The 14,293-nt window shown below is 43.8% G+C and overlaps 1 protein-coding gene across 2 annotated transcripts in view; it reads left to right on the plus strand.

Annotated features, from left to right (window-relative positions):
• Positions 1–493: 493 nt before the first annotated feature.
• The window catches only part of LOC119012320 (hormonally up-regulated neu tumor-associated kinase homolog), a 94,359-nt gene continuing 80,559 nt past the window's right edge, over positions 494–14,293 (plus strand). For both annotated transcript variants that reach the window (XM_037086027.1, XM_037086026.1), the window contains exon 1: positions 494–610. Coding sequence is in view for 1 of the 2 variants with exons in the window: in XM_037086026.1 (XP_036941921.1) it covers positions 605–610 (6 nt within the window). In the remaining variant the exon portion in view is untranslated. The remainder of the gene's footprint in view (positions 611–14,293) is intronic.

A 14,293-nucleotide genomic window follows, 5' to 3' on the forward strand; every position in this document is an offset into this window, starting at 1 on the left:
TGCCTGTTTCCTGATCTCATGGGTCGGAAACCCTGGGGACTATAGAGGTTTATGGGAAATAGCTCATACTCGCGGAGTGATGTCATATGTAGGAGACGGACCAAGCTCTCCCTGGCTGATACGCCGAAGGGAGGGCAAATACGAGCTGCAGCATCTGAAACACCAAAGACTCCTTAATTAAGGCGAGCTGCGATGTCTTTCTGGCCCTTCATATTCCCCCGAGTTCTCTCCGTTAGTTAGTGCTCACAGAGCTCAGAGACGTCTCTGCCATATTTCATAATCATGTCATAAAAGAATAAAATCATTTGGTTTAATTTGGTTTATTGTTTTTGAGCCAGTGAGCTAGGTTGTCTGTCAATTAATTTATGGGCTAAAACTTGGCCCGTGGAGTTTATCAACACCCCCCTTGTCCTCCAACTACCCTGGACATTTAAAAATTAAGTCATTTATTTCTTTGAGTTTGTTCTGTATGACTGCCACACAACCTCTTTATGTGCTACAGACAGCCAGAGTTGAAGCTCCAAGGAGGCTGAAGTAAACCAGGCATGAACTAACGGGCTGTTACGCACCATCACAGTCCTTTTGGAGGAGAGGATGTGTAGCCATGCAGGTAAGTGAATATAATAATCTTTTCAGACGCATATTTGCTTTATTTATGTGAATATGTGTGCCGGAGAGACAGCCACAGTGTCCCTGCCAGTGCAGCACAGGAGAGCGCTGGGCCAGCGGCCATCTGGGTTTAGAGGTGTCTTTAAATGGCCGAGGTGTAAATCTACTGCCCATGTGCCGGAGGGGACGTCAGTTTCTCTCTGGCCCGCAGACCCGCTCACAGATCAATAAAGTTAACTCAAAACATTCACACTCTGCCATCTGAAATCAACCATTTAATGAGTTGCTGTTCCTGTAAAAAGTGGAAAAAGGCCCCTTCAGATTTATTAGAATACAGAGAGAGTAGAATTCCAGAGAGGAGGAGGAAGAAGAAGAAGGAGGAGGAAGCAGCAGAACTATAGATTTTCTGTTTGGATTCATTTCAGGCCCACAGACTGCATCTCTGCAACACACAAACACATGAAAATAGCTTCTTGATCCGCTTTTTTTAAATTTATTTTTTATTTTTTATGCGCAGCAGCAAAACGGCTCTTCAGCATGTTTCCGCAAACGACTATAAACTTTTTCAGCTAAATGCTGAGTAAAACAGCGCAGCAGTTTCATGAGTTACATCTATTCCTGCAGGTCCTCCGGAATAACTCACACTCCTGATGATGTGTGAAAGAAGTCCTGGCAAACTCTTAATACATTTACAAAGACTCCGAGACACGGCCCATCTCGCTCGCATCATTTTTAATAAGAGCGGAAGTGTGGAAAACGGATATTCCTGATGTGATTTAATTGAGCTAAACTTAATGGCTGAGTGACACACGCAGGTTGTGTGAAATGTGTTGATCGAGCATCAGCAGCATTATTTAATGATGCGTTGTTTTTTTCTTTTTTTTTTGCCCCTTCCTCTTTTGCGTGCCCTGAGTTTGGTTCTTGGCTGCCCTTCAACTCTTGGACGTCTACGCTCTCTCCAGGGTTTTCCTAAACTCCTCCTCTATCCGTTTCTAGGACACGGCCCATAAACGCACCTCGCCATGTTCATCCAAACACCGCTCTCTACCTGAATATCATCTGATGATTGGTTTATGCTGATGGAGTGCATATTAAGTGTTCCATTTACTCGCCACTTCCCCAATCTCTCACCCTCCACTACCAGTCGGGTCGTCCCCCCTGAGGGCCACACAGGAATAGGAAGGAAGACAGATGAAATTGTCCTTTTTACGGCAATGTCTTACTTTTGGGGTTTACATTACTACATTATGAGGTAAATCCCTCTAGCAGCTGCCAGACAGAGAGAAGTTTCATGAGATTGTGTTACCTGCACACTCTTCTTTATGGCGGCCGCAAAGAAAATCCTACACGTTAACAAGCGCGCATGGAAAGAATTAGACCGTGGACTCCACGCAGGGTGCCGTGTCTCATCAGGTGCGACGTTATGGGGTTAAATCTCTGCCAGTGCTTCCGGACACATGGTCATATGACAGGCGCTGACAGTTGACGGCGGAGGTCAGGAGCACGCGCTGCATGGGGCGGTTTGTGACGTGCAGACCAGGCTCACCTGGCTGTGGAGTCACGTCTGGCTGTGGTGTGCAGGACTGTTTGTCTGTGACCCCTCCATGAGCAGGGAAGGTGGCTAAACATGTGTGAGACGCTAGCGTGTTTGTGCTGGTAATGTGCTGTTTGTGCGAGTGTGTGAGTCTGTGTGTTTATGCTGCTAATGGGGGTTTAATTTGATAAGCGGTCTGCAGATTTGTCAGCGCTCGGCTGGGATGGAGGGAACTGCGCTCTGTATATTTTGGGTAAACATGAAGAAATTCACTCCAGGTTTCGTCTTTCTCTGACTGCCTGTATGTATATCCTACTGGTCTGACATGTTGACAAAGATGTAATTGGGCATTTAGTTAGTTAGATGAGAAGATTGATCCCGTTCATGTCTGTGAAACATATGAAGCTAAAGTCGATTGCTTTAGTTTAGCATAAAGACTGAAAGAAGGGGGAAAGGGCTTTTTTTTATTTGACTGTCCACAAATGCACCCAACACTAATAACCACGTAGTATTTTGTCTTGTGGGAATTTAATAATTTAAGTGGAAGTTTCATGTTTTAAAAAAAAGTCTATGGCGCTGGTTGCCTTCAGTTGGACTGTGATGACAAGGCTCCAGGAGGCGACTGCACCCAGCCGGTCACCAAGAAATTGTTTCCCAAAACGTGGAATTAATTCTTTTTATTTCAAGCAATCCTGGTTTCCTCAAGACCAGTTCATGATTTTGGCAAAATCTGGGTTACATTTTGAATTTTCACTTCAGAAAAGGTTGATGAAGAAAGCAATATTCAAAGAAAATAAAAATAAATTTAGCAAAAAAAGATTCACTGCTTGTTTGAGGTGTTTTTTTGCCCCTTTTGATAAAAGTTACTGACATGACTGATGAGCTGTTTCTGCTCTGAGACGTGAGTGACGAGCTCTACATTTCTGGTCTCACTGATGGCCCAGGCGACTGGATTTGTTTCTTCTTCTTCTTCTTGGAGGTTTGTTGGCAGTTGGCGAACGACTGGTTTTGTTTATTGCTCAGAACCTCTACTTTCTACGCTGTTTACCACAGCCATGCGTAACGTAGCCGTGTCCCTCCAAACCAGTTGAGGGAAAGGCGCCAAATCCGCATTTAGTTTTCTTTTGTTTTGTTGTCTTTTTTTGGGACATTTCTGTATCAAAGTTAATTTTAAATTCACTTGTCAGTCGGATGGATGGAAACACAGTGTTTGTCACATGTTTTCCTAAACCTTGAAGAGTTTAATTAAAAGCTGGAGAGGCGACTGTTGAAAGCTCAGGGTTTGAACCCTGTTCATGTGGACTCTGGTGTTGGGCCTGTGGAGAGGGTTTTCTATGGGAGACATATGGAGTTGGGGGTGGTGATGGAGGGGGCTGTAATGTAGTCACAACAGAGGGTTCAGAGCCAAAGGAAACAGGGGTCTCTCTCTCCTTCCTAAACAGGATGAGAGGACGAGACCACACGCATGGCACACTGTACGCTGTATTTGTATCTACACATAAGATCAAAACTGGCTTCCTCTTTTTTTTTTTTTTTTTTTTTCTCGATTTTGATTCCTGCGCTTTTTATATGATTTTAAGTTGATTCTAACGTTTGTTTTTGTTTCTCAAACATACTGTTCCTCTCTGTACAAAGCACCACGTTCCCTACGGAGCTTGCTCTATGAATGGCTCTACTGTTTTTCTCTTATCTTTAAATTCCCACCGGCTCCTCTTCCTCCTCCTCCTCCTCCTCCTGCTGCTGACCAGGAAGTGAACAGTGATAGACCGTATTATCATAGATAGACGTCTTTTCTCTCTCTCCTGCTTAAGTGTGCACAAACACTCACAGAGAGCCAACATTTGGACACAGATGTACCTCCTCAGCTAAAACAAACACACACGTTCTCTTTATTTCTCTCTTTTTTTGCTGGCCATTTGTTTCACTGCGTCCTCCAGCTCAGTGTCGCCCTCGAAAGCCTTGTGTCTGCCTTTTGGCAGAGAGAGCTGTCAGGTTTAGGAACAAGTCAGTGAGGTCAAACTAATAATGGAAGATCATGAATACATTTACAGCAGGATTGTCTGTGTCAGGATAGTTGCTGACGTTGTATTTGGTTGAAAATCATAGTTATGGAGTGATGGGAGTTTATTGGGTGATAATCTGATGAGAACAAAGATTTAACACACACACACACACCAGAGCACAGGTATCTTTTTCGTTTATTAGCATAATGTTACCACAGTCACGTCTAACACAACAGTCGGGTTGTGAGTTTCTGGTTATCTTGGCCCGGCAGCGGCGCAGTGACTCTGGCCACTGTGAGTGTGTGTATATGTGTTTGTGGTGTTATTCCAGGTGTTTTGTTAGGAATGGTGTGTGTACATCAGCTGGAGACCGGAGAGGTACCATCCTTCATCACCATGCGTGGTGTGTGTGTGTGTGTGTGTGTGTGTGTGTGTGTGTGTGTGTGTGTGTGTGTGTGTGTGTGTGTGTGAGGGAGATAAAGAGAGTGGGTTGGTTGAGGAAGTGAGGGCGGATTTTCTGAGATCCGTAGACACCCAGAGATGCTTTGATATATTATATGGAGAAGCAGAGGGGGACAGGAGCCAGACTTGGCTGTGTGTGTGTGTGTGTGTGTGTGCGTGTGTGTGTGTGTGTGTGTGTGCGTGTGTGTGTGTGTGTGTGTGTGTGTGCGTGCGTGCACGGTGAAAGTCTGTAAACACTCTCCTCTGCCCCCGTCGTTCTGTCCAGCCGAGGCTCTGTGCCAGGAGGTACCCTCACACCGCCACAGCCACACCGAGCAGCAGGAAATCCTCTGATCTTGGTGTGTGCGTGGTGCCCGTCAACATCACATACGACCGTAATGAGCATCACTGCAGGAGTGGGAGGCATCCGTACAAAGATAAGTTAAGGCCGCGAGGTGAAGGGAAACCAAAGAACCAAGCGCTAGAACGTAAATCTGACTCAACCGTGATTAAACAACAGGTATGATTAGAAAACAAGAGTGAGATGAGTCGGATGTTAACGGTACACAGTGGAAGTTAAAGTGGGAACGATGTCATGAAAACTATAAGCGGAGCTGTAGTAGATTTATTTGAATGCCAACAGATGATTAATAAAACTTTAATAAAACCGCAAAAGTTTCAACTCTCTAACAGCAGGTGCTTTAGTACAGTAGAAACTAATTTGTCTTATAGTATAGGAAGTAAAAAAAACCCAGCATGTTTCACTTTTTTGGTGACAAAAACTCTTGATGAATGATTAAACGTGCTAACAGAAGCTAGATGAACGACGTCCAGACATGCAGGGATTTCAGGACTTGAGGACTCGGTGAAGCCTGTGTGTTAGTTTGTAGAAATTAAATATTTGTAGCATCTCTGTTCGATCAGATATGATGCTTAATCTGAAAAATTGAAGCTGTATGTATTGAACGTAGAGTTCTTCTGGTAGCAGCAGCATCAAAAGTGTAGACTTTAAAGGTAACTTTAGAAAGTATATAGTTTGCTCCTTTGTGGTGCTCATTGACTAAACTAACTCGGATCAATTTAATGCTCCATGACAGCATTTGCGCCTTCAAATTCAGTAGGTAGCGCCACTTTTTTTTTTTTTCAATGCCAACTTTTCTTTTGAGACAGTAAGATCCTTCATGTCAAAATGTAAGTGAAGAGTTGTGTAATGTGTGACCGTGTTCATGCCACATAATAAGAGAAAAAATCTCCGGCAAAGAGCAGCAATAAATGTTGTTAAAATGTTAAAATCTTGTCTAGCGATCAGTCGTGTGGTGTGTCCCCGGGTTCTGAGAGGCACACCCATATGTTGAGTGTGTGTAATGTATGTGGCCGTGGGTGTGTCACGGTCCACTGCACTCACAAAATCACCACAGTCAGCAAGCCTGCCTGTCAAAGTTAGGAGCCGGATATAAAGAAAGCCTTTCGCAAGATGGAGAGGAGGAAGAAGGTTATGTGCCATGAGGTCTCTTTTTGAATGTTTTCCCCTTTATTCACTTCCCTAATCAGCCTAAAGATTGAAAGACGAATTGGGAATTTGATTTTGGAGGATGCCGCAGAAAATCAGCCGTGGGTGGTTCAAAAGTGAAATAGCGATGGCTGATTTTAAAGCTGCAGCTGACGAGTATTTTCGTTGTTGACTGCTCTGCCAATTCCTTTTCGTGATTAACCATCAAGTCCACAGTGATGTCTCGAAATTGCTTCTTTTGTCCAAAACGTTTTTTCACATTAATCTGGAACCAGCATTGAAAGATAGCTGAAGATAGTTGGCAGTGAAATGGTGAAAAGATTTGTGAAAAAAGAAATCAGAAGATTGGTATTAAAGGAAATTAGTGTTGCAATCTACCGTGGCTTTCATGTGCTGCTGCAGTGTGCTGTAGGTATGTCATCTTAGTCCAGTGTGGCTCCTCTTTGACCTCTAACCTGGCGTTAAAGGGAAGTGACACCATTTGCTGCTCCTTCTTTAGCTTCTGGTGACCTTCCGGGACCTCGGCCTCAACCACACATGGAGGCCTCACGACGATACGATCTTGAAAGGCCCTGCAGTTGTAATCTTGTACTTCATAGAAACACAAGTATCCAGAAAGAGACAAAAGAGGAAAATGTAATCTTTGAAAACCCCCCTGCTTGTTCTCCGCCCTCGCTTCTGCAGGGGCCAGCTTAATGAAGGTGCTATATGGGCTAATGCAATAATTCAAACTGTGATGTGTTACACACATAGCCTCGGAGATCGCACACTGATAGCTCACCTCGACATTGTGTGCTCGGAGCCTTTTGAACCACACACACACACACACTCGCTGTCAGCAGGTAGTTTTGCAGAGGATATAGAGAGTGCTGAATCTCGCTGTGACTCCAGGAAACCTCTGCACTCACTTCCACCTTCAGTAAGGATGAAAGGAGCTCAGGGAGCTAGAGTTGCACTCCCCACAGTGTGTTAGTGTGTGTGTGTGTGTGTTTGAGTGAGTGTGTGGGAGTGTAACGCAGCCTCGGTGCCCCTATCTCCTGTCTTTTGCGGTCCCAGCATAAGCACATTACAAATTCACACATCCCCCAACTGACACCCCCACACTCCTAACCTCCATCGCTCCACATCTGATACAATCACAACATGGCTACAAAGAGGCGGCCAGGCAGGGGGTACCGGTGTCTGAGTGAGTGTGTGTGTGTGTGTGTGTGTGTGTGTGTGTGTGTGTGTGTGTGTGTGTGTGTGTGTGTGTGTGTGTGTCTACCCGCTCTATTCATGGGGCAGGATGCGGGTTTTTGGCACTTGCAGTAAAATGGTGAGAAATTCCCTCAACCTCAAAGACTCTTGAACACATTAGTAGCCCCCCCCCTCCCCTCCCTTCTCCTTCATCTTTCTATTTTAGGCTAATTTAAACACAGAAACCCTAAACCCCTCAAACAGGGCATCTGATTGTAGCCAACTTCTTCTTCTTCTTCCTCTTTTTTTCTTCTCCTTTCCTTCATTCAAAAAAAAAGTATCACAGGGCAAAAAGCCAGTGAAAGAAATGTCACATCATTCTCTACCTTCATACAGACTTAAAGCCAGAGGAGCTTTTTAATAACCTGAACTGAAACTATTACAAACTGTCCTCACTTGGTTCAACCCTCATATTCATATTCATATAGGTAGTGCAGTTTGTAAATTGGGATTTTGTTGTACATGTGACATCTATTGCATGTCCATCCATCCTGGAAGAGGGAAGAGGGAATTTTTCTCAACATAGCAAGTTTTTCCTCACTCGAATCGAGTGTTAGGACCCACTGAGGTAATGTGATTGGGATTTTGGGGGGCTGTGTAAATAAAACTGATTTCATTTGAAAGTTGGTGCGGACTGAGACCGCTCTGTCAATATACACCAAGGACAAAATAAATCGACTGTTCACGTCCTCCAAAACGACACAGCAATTTTAATTTGTTTGTGCCTTCCAAGGTTAAGGTTTGGTTAGTTTTAGACCCAAAAAATGACTTGGGTTAGGAAAAAGTGGTGGTTTGGGTACATTTTTTTTAACTTTGCTATCGTCAGGGGAGCGTTATTGTCATAGTGACGCTGATGGCTCGATGTATTAAGAGCATTATTACTGCAGCGACTCGGATTCAGTTCAAGCCTCGGCCCACTGCTGCATGTCGCCTCTTCTCTCTCTCCCCTCTGCCTTTCCTGTTTCTCTCGCTCTGTCGCCATCTAAATAAAGTAAAATAAAGACTTTGGCACTCTCTTGGTCATGCAAAACACGGCTAACTGTTGGCAACAGGGAAATGAGAGCTCATTGTTGTGTTAAAGTCTGTTTTGTTGAGCCATCCGTCCCACCAAACCTCCTCTCTACGCAGACCTTGTCAGACTTTTGCAAAAACAAACCAAGTTTCATGCCACAAAAAACAAAGGTGATAAAATTAACGGCAGTAGCAGCAATTAACAGGATGTCCCCCACCTTTTTTTTAATAAGTAAGCATCCTGTGGCTTTGATTTGCAGTCGTGCTATTGCACATAAAACGCTCACATGCCCACAGAGGCCTGATTGACACACAGTTCACATATTAACACAGAAACAGACGGGTTTGTTACACACCCACCGGTTCACACCCACCCACAGACCCACATGTCCACAAACCCACCCACACACCTATATGCAGTGTCTGCGATTGTGTGAGATTGACACACAGTTAAGTTTTACAGGTGCGCTGAAGCGGATAATTAGCCTGTTAGCTGTGACTAATGAAATCTCCACTGCTGTGCCCTCCACGGCTGCCGGGGCAGAGGCCACTTTCCTGTTTGGATAGGCAACGCTTTAAAGCAGAGCGGAGGGGAGCCAGCTATATGTGGGTGTGTCTTGTGTGTGTGTGTGTGTGTGTGTGTGTGTGTGTGTGTGTGTGTGTGTGTGTGTGTGTGTGTGTAATGAAAGCAGGAAAAGTGAATGAATGAGTAGAGAATGAAAAAAAAGCAAAGGTGGGAATTCACTTCACAGCTTCTATATGGAAATGCTGTTTTTAGTGAAAGCACACACTGTCACACAGTCGAACACTCGGAGATAAATAGAGAAGAAATGGTGATGAAGTCAGTGTGTGGGCTCCAGGTCGAGTTACTTTCCTACTCTTTATACCAGACCAGGTGTGTTTTATTTACTTACCTGTGCCTGTTTGTTTGTTTACCTCACACCCAACCTGGTCACACAGAAAGGGTACATTAATAGGCATTAGTTAATAATATAGTAATAACAATTAAGTAATAGTGTCGGGTAACAATTTACTAAGGGTGTCATGTTATATTTTACATTGTTTGAGTGTTACAAAGTTACAGCAATAGTGAGGATAACAACAAACAACAAACTTAAATGTAAATATGTAAACATGCTTAACACGGTTCTTTACATGCTTTCATTTACTTAATTCTTTTTAAAAAAGTATATAATCCAAAAGTGTTTTCTGTCCTGAGTAAGTATGGAGATGTAGGAAAAAATGTGTATGATTTTCTCCAACAACAAAAAAAAAATAGAAAATTGTTTACATGTTTCATTACAAGATACTATTTAAACTGTGAATTAGAAGTTTTTCTTTGTTTAGTTAGTGATTAGTTGTATAAATGTCCAAAAGATTTGAAATTCCTTTTTACGTTGCAAGTTTTGCAACTGAGACGGTGACTTAATTGCCACCAACTATGTTTACGGCAGAGAGTAGAAAAATGAAAAATATAATCATCATTTAAAATTTTGTTTATCAAGTCTGCTCTTCATGTGGTGGAGACAGTCATCCTGAAGGCTCACCGCTGACGGCTGCTGACACGGGCCGCTCTGTTTCGAGCTACAGGAGAACAGATTTCTGTGTGTCGTCCCGCTCGTGTCACTTAAATAGAGTAAGTGGTCAACAAGTGTGTGTCGACCCGTGTGTGTCCGTGAGAGCAGCCCCCCCAGGAGAGCTGATGAGGGGCTGCGTACAGCTCACCTCTGACCCTCACGCCACTTCAGGAGTTGGAATGTGCACACACACATGAACACACACATACATAACACACACATTGCAAACTTTAACGTGCTTGCAGTCGCACATTACAGCCTATAAAATTGATAAAACACAGTTATACGATTAGCTGATGTGTTTTTCTCACTTCATTCGGTTTGTTGGAGTTGGACACGGCGCTGCTCTGCGTTCAGCTGTGGGGGGGCCGTGCTGCTGTCTAGGTGGTACTACGTGTTAAAGGCCGCCGTCCAAGTGAGAGTAATGAGCTGGCAAGATGTTGCCTCCAAGGTGGCTCACTTAATTCATGTGTGTGTGTGTGTGTCTGTGTGTGTCCTGGTGTCGCCAACTGATGTGGCTTCTGCTTTAGTCATCACTGCTGTCACCTCCGTTGCACCCCGTTGAGCAGGCATGTGCAAAAACTTGTACTGAGGCTTTCACACTCTGAAAAAAAGGCAGTGTGTGTGTGTGTGTGTGTGTCGGAGAGCGTGTGTCGCCACATCATGATTACACACACTCGTCTGTTTTACCGAGCTTTGTGTTCTGAAGAATAAAACTTTTACCATCTTTTGTTCTTGGATAGCACCCTGAGGGGACAAAAAAACTTCAAACTCGTTGTTTTCACTGCTGAGGCCTGCTGACACACACACACACACACACACACACACACACACACACACACACACACACGGATCTGCTGCTGTCATGAATATCTGCAGCTGGAAGTTGGCTCATTGATTTTGCTTTAAAAATAAGAGTAAACACACTTCTTCTCTGTTTTATAAATATTGTAAGAGAATAGTGTGCGACCTGTGGATGAAAGGATCGAGAGCAAGAACAAAGAAGGAAACCAAAGAGAGGCAGCGATCATGATGATGATGATGATGATGATGATGATGATGACGGGGCTTTACGATGTAAAGTTCTGATGGGAATTTCAGCTGCTGGACTAAAGGAACAAAGCAGATGTATGTATGCGTGCGTGTGTGTGCGTGCATGTCGCTGCGCTCCCTCGGAGGAACAGTAATGGTGATCCATGCTCTGTTAAAAGTCTGCAGCCCGTCGGGACCCACATGAAGACATCACACACTCACAAAGCTCTCGGTGCAGTGGACCAATGAAGACATCACACACATGTACGAGCGCTGTCACTTTACCTGCCCTTCGCCTCTTCCTCTCTGAGGCACCCAGCTCCTCTACATCTGGACCACTCCTTCCATCTTTCCTTACCTCCTTCCTTCCCCATAAGCAGAGGTTTTTCTCTTGGGGAGGGAAAAGCTGTGCAGTACTGAGACTGTCCTCTAGGTGGTGGGGGCGAATCAGCTGCAGAGGATTGGACATACTTTTATAAACAAATTGGTTTATAACAACAGGACAAAACATAATCATGGACCAGCTTGTAAGAATAAAACAAAAATAGGTCCAAATGATTATAATTTTATTTTATTTTTTTAAAACACTGCCGACAGCTGACACTAATCCCTGAACATCGTAACATCATGATTCAAAAGGCTCCCCACCAGAGAGCACAATTAAGTGGTGTGTCCCCTCAGTGTTGCCGTAGGGCAAGAGCTGTTGTTGTGGAGAGGAAATGCTTGTTGCTCAGTGCACTAACATTATGTCTCCATGTCCCGTTTATTATTTTCTCTCCGTCATGCACGTAATAATTTAGACAATTTCTCGCTAAACTTACTTCAAACTCGCCTCTCCAACTCTTTCCACTGACGCCTTCTTGCAACAGCTGACCTCTAACGAGGTCTAAAGGTTTAAAAATACTGAAATTTAACTGTCATCAGAATAAATCAACTGTGCATGTAGGTGTCCTTTGTCATCTCTTTTCCCTGTCTGCTACCTAATTATAGACAAATGTCCACAAAGATACTTAAAAAAAAGTTGCTTATATTGTGCACACAAGAACATTGAGTTAGATCACAACGCAGTATGTAATTATCTTATTTCCAGATTTATCTTTGTAATGTAAGCTGTTAAAAAACTACATGCAGTCTGTTGGGTGTGAATGCCTGCGCTCAAGTCAAGCTTGTCCCAGAAATGTCCCGCTATGTTTATAAAGATTTCTCCCATTTTAGCCTAATTTTGTGCTTAAATAAACTGGGGTGGTGATCTGCAGACTTGATGACTGCTAAATGTGGTTTTATGTCGTAGTTCTGAAAAGCGCAGTAAAAAAAAAAAAAAAGCCAAGCTATTTAAGGCCAATCTCTATTCTGTCTGTTAATTAAATTCAACAGAGAGGCAGCTTCCTTTGAAGAGAGGCCGTTAAAATGTTTGGGATATTTCCTCCGCATTTGCTTTCAAAAATAACCAAAACCCGAGACCACAGTCGACATAAAGTTTCACCCTCGAGAAACATGAAAACTTTTTGAAGAGGAAGACGTGGAAGGAAACAATCAAGATAAATATGAAACCCAACAGGGCGCGCACACACACACACACACACACACACACACACACACACACAGACGGAGTCATTGCTTGGCAGGATACTGAGGCCAGTGCCATGAGTTGCATTTCATGTTTTATGTTCATGTATACAGGGTAACCAAAAGGAGAGAAAATAAACCAAACGCTATTTCGATTGTCAGCACATTTCAGCGTGTCCCTACGCAGTGAGGAAACGATTAACAGACTCGACATATTATGGATTTTAAGAGGGCAGGAGAATGACTTAATAGTGTTTGTTTGATGTGGTTCAGCCAATGTGATGATTTCCACTTTGTAGTTGTGTCAACGTCAAATCTGTTTATTTTGGGGGTGGGGGGGTCGGGGAGGGAGACTTTGTTTCCCAGGAATTAAACAATATCTCTGTGTGCATTCCTCCGCATGCATCGCCACCTTGAACAAAGACGGACAAATCATTCTGTCATGCGTTGGAGTTGAAGGAATGGAGAAATGGAAAATTAGAAGTCTTTTGCTTTGATGACAAGATTGATGTCACAGCAGCCAACCACGCTCCTTTTCTGGAATACCACCGGGACACCAGCTCTATTTGAGAGCTAAATTCTCTGTTCTCCTCATACAATAGTGAAACCTACACATTCATTCATCTGGTGGCTTTTGGGGCCCATCAAGTCTGTTGTTTGTGTTGCCGAGTTGGTGAGCCGGCTTTAAATGATTGGCGTTTCGTGTCGGAGCAGTTTCTTGGCCAACGACCGGTGTTGGAAGAAGTATTAAGATCTTCATCATGAGTAAAAGCACTAATACAACACTGTAAAAATACCCCACGGAAAACTTTAAGTTAAAGTAAGAGGGCCTAAGTGTTTTGACACTTCAGACTTCAAGTGTCAAAAATTAAAAGTGCTGGACATGCAGAGAAATGGTCCCTGCCTGTGGTGTTCAATCTCTCTCAAAATCGGTGCACCTGAAGACCAGTTGTGTGCACATGACATGCAGAATCGGCGAGTGTAAAATCATTCTCAGGAGGGGAACTTTTCTGCTCCTACGATCCCGTCAGCACAGAGCTGAGACAAAAGACGTAATCTTGACCCTCCCTACACGCTTGCTCGCCCGGTCATGAAGGTGACTTCCAGACTTGAAGGTTAACCGTGTGTGAGGAAGTGTTGAATGTTGAAAATAAAGCTGCTGATGGGCAGGGGTAGTAGATCTTGTGTTGGTGATTGTTGTTATGCTCATTTGACGGCAAGAAAAGTTCTGTCGGGCAGAGTTAGAGATGTTTGGGCCTTGTGTCGCCGTGGATCTGAGCCGCCGATGTGCCGGCCTCGCTCCCTGCCCATCCCACAGGCCTCTGTGTGTTTTAATGCTTAAGGACAGGCACTTATAGGTCTGTAAGGGCTTGCGGTTTGTGTGTGTGTGTGTGTGTGTGTGTGCGTGAGGAAACGAGAGAAAGTGTGTGTCATATTTGCATGTGCCACTTCTGATCAGCTTCATGATGGAAAAAGCAGGACAGACTCGGGAGGTTCGGAAAAAACGAATATTCACCTTCAGTTTTATGTGCATTCAATGTGCCATGATTCTGGTTTAAGTGCTGGTAAGATACCTGTGTGTTTCACTTAGACAGACACTGTGACACACACACACACACACACACTCTTGGCAGATGCACTTGTTACCATTTAATAGCCATGCAAGAGCACTTAACCTTTACATAGTTTAAAGGTTCATGAGATACCTTCACAGTCTCTAATGGAAAGAATGTAAAAGAGATCTCCGTATACCATCACATACTGATACATCTCG

This window comes from Acanthopagrus latus, chromosome 22 (assembly GCF_904848185.1).
Source record: "Acanthopagrus latus isolate v.2019 chromosome 22, fAcaLat1.1, whole genome shotgun sequence".
NCBI lineage: Eukaryota > Metazoa > Chordata > Actinopteri > Spariformes > Sparidae > Acanthopagrus > Acanthopagrus latus.